The sequence below is a fragment of the Malurus melanocephalus genome, unplaced genomic scaffold, assembly GCF_030028575.1.
Source record: "Malurus melanocephalus ecotype Western Australia unplaced genomic scaffold, MMel_1.1 scaffold_73, whole genome shotgun sequence".
Classification (NCBI taxonomy): Eukaryota; Metazoa; Chordata; class Aves; order Passeriformes; family Maluridae; genus Malurus; species Malurus melanocephalus.
In genome coordinates, this window is record NW_026623305.1 from 2080979 (window position 1) to 2088853 (window position 7875).

The 7875-nt window shown below is 40.6% G+C and overlaps 1 protein-coding gene across 1 annotated transcript in view; it reads right to left on the reverse strand.

Moving 5' to 3' along the window:
- SLC16A14 (solute carrier family 16 member 14) overlaps window positions 1-4148 on the reverse strand; it is a 10530-nt gene extending 6382 nt beyond the window's left edge. Inside the window, exons 1-3 of the mRNA XM_057366919.1 lie at window positions 3927-4148; window positions 3373-3671; window positions 2415-2558 (exon numbers count right to left, since the gene is read on the reverse strand). Coding sequence (XP_057222902.1) covers window positions 2415-2558; window positions 3373-3634 — 406 coding nt within the window. The 5' untranslated portion in view covers window positions 3635-3671; window positions 3927-4148. The remainder of the gene's footprint in view (window positions 1-2414; window positions 2559-3372; window positions 3672-3926) is intronic.
- Between the last annotated feature and the right edge of the window lie 3727 nt (window positions 4149-7875).

The following is a 7875-nucleotide window of genomic DNA, read 5'->3' on the forward strand; positions in this document are numbered from 1 at the left end:
TGAGCTGAGGGAGCTGTGAGGGGCTGGGGAAGGGACGCTGAACTGAGGGGTCCTTCAGGGTGTGCTGAGGGTGGCTGCAGTGGAGACAGGAGGTTGGGATCGAAGGGACGAACTGAAGGCAGCACCATGAGCAGGCCCATAAGTGCAGCRCGGAGGCCCAGAAGTGACAGCAGCAAGAGGTAACTGCTGCAAGGTAACAGCAGCTTTACCTCCAGCAGCCATGAGAACATGGAGAGACTCCCCTGGAGATATCAGTGTGAGGTAATGGTGGGCAAGAGGAGGGGAGCGAGAGGGCAGGGACTGAGGGGTGGGTGAGGAGATCATGAGGAGATCATCTGCTCTGCAGTGAGCAGAGGTCTAATGGAGCTGGAAGGAACCTCTCAGGGATCTCTACACTGTTCTTCTGGCAGAAATTACTCCTGCAGCAGCATCTCACATAAATGTTCGTCTCTGATTCTTTTTCTGAAAATACGGTTTTCAGCCCCCTTTAAATTCTCCACATAATCTCAGCCATTCATTATTTTTTGTGTGCTCTTTTTGAAAAGCAGCAGGGGCTGCAAGAATTGTGTAGATTCCTGCCTGCTTGACTATATTCAATATATGGAAACAGGAATTCTGAAAAAGGCAAAATCTTCTCTGTGATCATTGTTTGTTCAGGAATTTACAGTATTATTGAAGTCTACAGTATGGTGGTATAAAAGGTCATCACAGTGATCTTGCTAGTCTCAATATTTCTCCATCCAGAAAGCTAGATAAAAAATTATGTATAGAAATTCTGTAGATTTCTATGAAACTCCATGAAAGGACAGTTTAAGAGAATGCACGGTACTGAAGCTATTACTAGTATTGCAAACAATCCCTTTTTTTCCTAATGTTTCCCTCTGTTGAATATAACATAACATTGCCTCATTTGCAAACATAACTGGCYGTGTTATCTGTGGAGTAAGATTTTGAAGTCCCTTGAACTGTTCAGTGTTGCTCAGATACTAATTAAAGCCCGAATTTTGTGTTTCATACATGAATAACTTTCACCTTTTTGTTTCATATCAATGAGCAGTATTTCTTTTCAGAAATTACCCATAAATAAAATGGAGCAGTGCTTCAAGTGGATAATTCTGGCTTCTTCAACTTAATTTACTTCAAGTAAATAATTTTTTTTCACAATAAACATATGGCTAGAAACTGAGCATTYAGGCACTAAGGATCAGTTGGTTTTGAAGGAGAATGCCTTTTTGTATTTTGATTGGGCTCTTACACATGTCAAAAGGTCTTCTAGACATCCAATATCATTAAAATGACAAGACATTGCTTCAGTCATTTCGGTTTTAAAAATTGTAGCAATATTTGTTGCTCTAAGTGGTTGTTGATACAATCGAAACTACCTTTATTACAAACTAATGAAATACAGCCCAAATCATTATCTTAAGTGAGGCTTGGATAGGGTTAATTTTCTTCCTAGCAGCCCATGTGGTACAGTGTTTTGGATTTATGAACCAAACAAACACTGCTGATAACAGAGACATGCTTTAGCTATTGCTGGACAGTCYTAGATGGTATCACAGCTTTTTCTGTTTCTCACCACCCCGCCAGTGAGCAGGGGGAGCACAAGAAGCTGGGAGGATATGCACTGGGAGATGGGACCCCAACTRACTGAAGGGATATCCCATACCATTAGATGCTGTACTCAGCAATAAAACTGGGGGAAAGAAGGAGGAAGGGAGGACATTTGGAGTTGTGGCATTAGTCTTCCCAGTATTAGTTGCACATGACCAAGCCCTGCTTTACTGGAAACAGCTGAACACCTGCCTGCCCATGGGAAGCAGAGAATGCATTACTTACCTTTGTTTTGCTTGTGCATCCAGCTTTTTCTTTACCTACTAAACTCTCTTTATCTCATTTTTACCTTTCTGATTCCTCCCATCCCACTGTGGGAGAGTGAGTGAGCAGCTCTGTGAAGCTTAGCTGCCTACCAGTTGTAACCCACTTCACCCTTTAAAATGGGTTTTGAAGCAGGGCAGAGTTATCATAATCCAGTATTTTATTTATGTGGAGCAACTTCTGCAGAAAACTTTGTCGTTCSCTCCTGTGACAAGGCGTGAGCTAGATACATAATTCAACTTGAAATTTTTCTGGTTGGAGTTTGGTTACACTAATTCTTCTAATTAAAAACATCCTCTAATATATTCACTTGGGTGAAACTAATAAAAATACCATCTTCACATGGCAGATTTAATGACATCAGAAGTCACTGGGCCCAATCCACTGAGTAAATAAGTTTTCTAAAAAGATAATAGGCTGTGAAGGGTGTAAAAGCAGAACGAATAACTTTACAGTCTACCTTTTTACTCACTAAGATAAGCTTCAAAGGAATCAAAAATAATTGAAAGAACTTTCAACATTAGTGCAGCCCTCACCAGCTGTCACTCCAAAGGTGAGGAAGAGGTAATGCACATTTGAGACATAGGCACTCAGTATCCAACCCAGGGCATTCAGTATTCCTCCAATAATGGCTGTCGTGCGACACCCACACATGCTGATGAATAAACCAATAAATGGACCTGTTAAAAAACATGAAAGAAATGGTAAATTATTTATTTAATCCTTTATGCTCTAATAATTTTCACCTTAAGTTTCTTAAAGTTTTAAATAAAATGTTAAACATCGGGCAACATATGTRACTCTATTTATTTTCCATATTACTTCTTAAAATCATGGAAAGAGAAATACAAACAACCAATTAAATGCTTAGCAAATACCTGGAAGACCTAAAATCAAAACTACCCCACGAAGAAGAGACAGTTTAAACAGAGGAACAAGCTGAAACACTTTTTTCGCAATGCTGATGCTATGTGAGTGCAAGACTTCTCCACAAGTAAGCAGAAGTTAAGCATTTTATTTTGTTTTACAAGGAATATTTTAAGCAGATCGAAACATAACTTTTTCAATCTTCATTTGCAGAGTCATAGATGTGTATGTACACATATACACAAACATTTCCTCCAGATATTATTTTGGGTTGAACCAACCACAACTTAAAAAATCAATTTTAATTCAGCTGCYAAACTGAAATATAAACTGTGTGAATTCAACATTTTCTCCTCCCAGATGGAGTATGGGAAGGACCACAGATCATCTGTKTTCTTAATTCTAGTGAGACCTGGAAGCCACAGGCTTCCTTTCCTCAYGCAGTCTCCTGGATTGTCTTCTCTATTATCTTCCCTGTTATTCCCTTTCTCCATCTAAATTGTAAACTTTGTCCTGGTGACTTTAAAAGGTCAACTTGAGACAACTGTAAGAAAATACTTTATGGATGAATGGCAAACATATTCTAAAAATCAAAACAGTTTTTAAGTATGTGATGCTGGCACATACCTACAATAAGTGTGATGCCCATGCTGAGGGAGCTAACCCATGCTGTTAAGCCACGACTTTGATTAAACTCTTCAAGCCATTCCATGTTGAGTATTCCAAGGGCCATTTGGGAACCCATTATAAGTATGTGCACAAGGAAAGAGGAAAATACAATCATCCAAGCCCATCCTCCATCGATGTTTGGATTAGGTTTAATTGGCTTACTTCCAACTTTTGAGTCATCCCCAAAATCGTATCCAATATCCTCTCGACTAGCATACATTTTCTGCACAGTATTCTGAAGCAAATGCAGTAAATACCTAAAAAATACATACAACATGATCAGATTTTGTAGTTTGGTTATAGTGAATACCATAAATCACTATCGTATTTCACCACTGTGGTTAGTGCTGTTGTAGTAAATTTTGTAGTTTAATTTTTCAAATGTAAAATGTTTAGAAAATTGTCCAATTAATTTATTTCTTTGTGTACCTTATTACCATAGCTGTCTATGCAGGAGTATTTACAGGCTGACAGTAGGCTGCATTATTTCCATTACTAAATGTTTTACTTACTTTTAGATGGCTTAGAGCACTCACTCTTCATGGGTTGACGGTGATCACAAAAAAGGCTGGTCTCCCTCTGTATATTATTTCTCTGTATCACCTTCTGCTGTCCCAGCAAGATGATGTGCCTTTGTGTTCAAGGTCATAAAGCTGGGAGTAAAGAAATTAAATCCTGAAGCAGCGGGTAGATGAAGTTACCACATCTTTTCAGAGGAAACCAGTTTGGGGATGTATTTCTTCTGGAAGAATGAGAATGAAGACAGCAAAAGATAAAGAATTAAGAGTCTCAATTCTCAAAATGCTTTGCTTACATAAATCACAACAAGGAGATTGTTACTACCTCTCTGGAAAGCTTTTTACTAGAGTCAATGTGACAACAGTTTGTTATGCTTTCAGTTTCCATAGTATTAATCCTCATAATCCTACTGAAAACAAAGAATTCTTCCAAATTAATGCCAATGCCTATCAGAATCAAACTGAGTGGCAGAGTTATGTGCATAGGTGTACATGGGATCAGGCCACACTAGCTTAATTTGATTACTTCAATTTATTCTGTTGGTACTCTAAGCAAAGATTGCCACACAAAATGAAAATAATTTCAAAACCACTTTTAATTGATTATCAGTCAAGGTGCAGAATGCACTCTTCYCTCCATCTGATTTCTGCTGCAACAGATTCAAATATTAACCAACTGCAGAGCACCACATAGGTTTCCATGGAGACTAGAAATGCAATTATACAAATTACCAGATATTGTAATTTTTTTACTTGTTTTCTTCTCCAGAGAAATGAAAAGAAACATCAGCTTCAGGACAGTTGAAAGAGAGAAGAAAGTTATCAAAAATTGTTTAAAAAAGCTCCTTGCATATCCTCTGAGCCCTGGTGTGCCTCTGGGCTGGCACCTCACTGCTGCAAACAGACGGTGAATGGACTAACCCAGACTCTGTACCAAGTGAAACTTTGTCTTTAAATATGTAAGTACATTTTGYTTCTCAAGTTACTACCTTTCCAAACTGTTCTTTTCTTATTGCTAGATAAACACACAGAGAAGGCCCTGAGGCATTCTGCAGTAATCCATAGCTGGAGTCAGAGCTGGCCAGTCACAGACACCAGTGAATACATGTTGGTCTGTGCAGTCTCTCCAGCCTGGCTGCTGCCTAAATTCCCTTTGTAGTCAAGTGTCACCCGACCCTTCCTTTCAGTGCAGGTAATCATGTGTAACTAAGGGCAGCTGGAGCACATAGGTTCTTCCAAGAGCACGCTGATCTACCTCATATAGTGAGCTGCAGCTAAAATACRTTAATCTCCTGGTAGCAAATTTTTCCTAGATGGAAGTCCCTTAGTGACTTTAGTTGTCACCAGCCCTAACTTGGTCATGGGAAGTATTGGTGACACAGAAAAGAAGAGCAAGAAGTGTACACGTTAAACACTTGCTGCGCAGGCAGGTACCTGTGATCAATCGATGAGTTGCCAGTGGAAATGGATACTGAAATGCCTTCCAGGCTTTTCCTTTTCAAACTGAGACACAGAGAATGGAGATGGTACTTAGAGGTCCTTCTAGAGGTCCTGCAGGGTGTTTGAGGCAATGAAAGCAGCAGGGATACAAGTCAGAGCCATGTGGAGGTGCTGACTGGTTTTTTGACCATAAAAGGACAGCTTGGTCACAATGATTAAATTAAATTATTAGTTAAATTAAAGAGGACAGCTTAGTCATAATTATACCTCATCCTTCCTCTACAAAAGGTTGGTCTTAAAGACAACATCTCAGCACTTTCCTAATAATGTACTTGGAGCCAGATCCTCTGTTGCTGTAGGTTACAGGACTACTTATATTCAGCCCACTCACAAAGCAGAGAGACTAGCTGCACAAAGGTGATAAACACAGTGAATAATCATGCTAATGGGAAATAATGAGAAGTAGCAGAATGAAGGAAAATCACAAGCTGTTGCACATGCTCTGTACAAGATTTATAAAAATGTATGAGGGATATTACAGTGCATCTTAGATAATGGAATACAAAATTATGTAATTGAAGATTCAGAGTTAAGATTAGACATGAAGCCTCACCTTTCTCTCTAATRCTTTTGACTGGTTTTGTGCACACCTGAATCCTGACACTGGATACAAAAATATCRTCTTTGGACAGGAAATAGGCACATCTTTTACATATTTTAAATTATTTGCAGAAAAATAATTGATATTGAGCTGAAAAACTATGACACTCCTCTTTGCAGTCTAGTTAGATTGAGTAGATGCAAGTTAATGTCATACTTGTATCAACCCCCACAAATCTTCAGAAAATGCATATATTTTCCATTTGAACTGAATTCTTGCTTATTATTACTTTCATACTATAACTTTCCACTAAGGTCACAAGTTCAGAGTGAATAGACTCAAAAGCAGGGCAGGTCATCTCCAATAACTGCACCATCTCTCAGTCTCTGAGTAAAGCAAGGATTGGATGCCTGGATCCTCTCCCCAGGACTGACTGATCGCCCCGTGGCCTTTTGTGCCCAGGAGAAAGGCACTTACCTGCCTTCAACCTTCTCTCCACACCACAGAACTGCCAAGAAAGGCTCGTGAAAGGCAGAGGAGCTCAAGAAACTGTAATGAAATTGTCAAATCCTAGAGAAACTATAATGAAAATGACTACAGCTGATTTGTGAAGCCAGCCAATTTCCCCAATAAGCAAGGCAGTGAAGACCCACTCACAGTAACAGTCTTTGAACACAGACCCTCAGAAAGAATTTCATTTAAAGGCAGGAGAATCTGGATTCTTGTTTGGTCACCTGAAGAACTAGATTTTTTTTTTTTTCCAGAAAAGCTTTTTAGACTATGTGCACACAAAGTACACAGAGCTCTTACAAAAATGGCCCAAGCATTAGTGCCTGCAAAGATGTTAAGCTTTTTTGACAACCTGACTCAGGAGCTAWTTTAGGGACAAATGCAGGTGCTGTAATAAGACCAAAGTTAGCACCAAAACACCCAAGTTCCATGTACCRTCAGTGGAACCATGGCTCTCTAGCTTGTAGTTTTTCAGATACCTGAAAAACATCTGCTCTTGATATAAAAAGTCCTTATGATGAATAATTAACATATCTTTGGTCAACCTCTTCCATCCTTTGACTGCCTCAATGTTAAAAATTAAAGAATAAAATCTTACTTTAAAGGCATTTCCAATAGATAAGTCATCAATATATTAAAAATAGTAACGAGTTTTACTTTGCAGTATTCCCAGTAAACACGCCTCATGTAATTATTTGGCTGATGAAGGCACACAGAGGAAACATTGCTAAAAACATGGTTTATTTTGGTTGTCATGTTTTGGCTGTCGGACCATCTTGCTAACATGCTGAGCACTTCAGCTGTCAGCAACTTCATGGAGATGTGGACACCGGCCACTGCTGTCAGTCAGAGCCCCAGTGCATAACACTGCATGCCCAGCAAGGAGCACAAAATCAGGAAAAGTAAATGCTTTAATTAACTGCCAGGCTCACAAGTTTGCATAAAGGGGGCAGCGGTTCCGTTTGGAGACTGGGGGTGCTGCCCTGCTACCCCTCCTTGAGGGATGTTTCCCAAGCCCTGCTCCGGTGGCCTCCTCGGCAGACCCCTCGGTGCTGTTGTGCCCCGGTGTGACCCACGCGTGGTGCCATTTCCCCGGGGAATTGGCTCAGATAGTGGACATTTTTCTCTCATTGGTATCAAGGGAACGGGCAGCTTGCATCAGGCGTGCACCTCTATTTTTTAGAGGCTTGCAGATTTCGGGAGCAGCCCGAAGGCAGGGGATGTACTTTTTTTYCCCAAGAGAATAGCTTTGGGAGCTTCGCACGCGACGCCTTCCCTCACTCCGGTTCACCTATTCGCCGCAGGGCTGGGGCGGGGACGGCCGGCACCGGCCGGGCCGCTGAGCTGCCACAGGGACAGCTCGGCGGCGGCAGTCGCGCAGCCCGGGGCCGG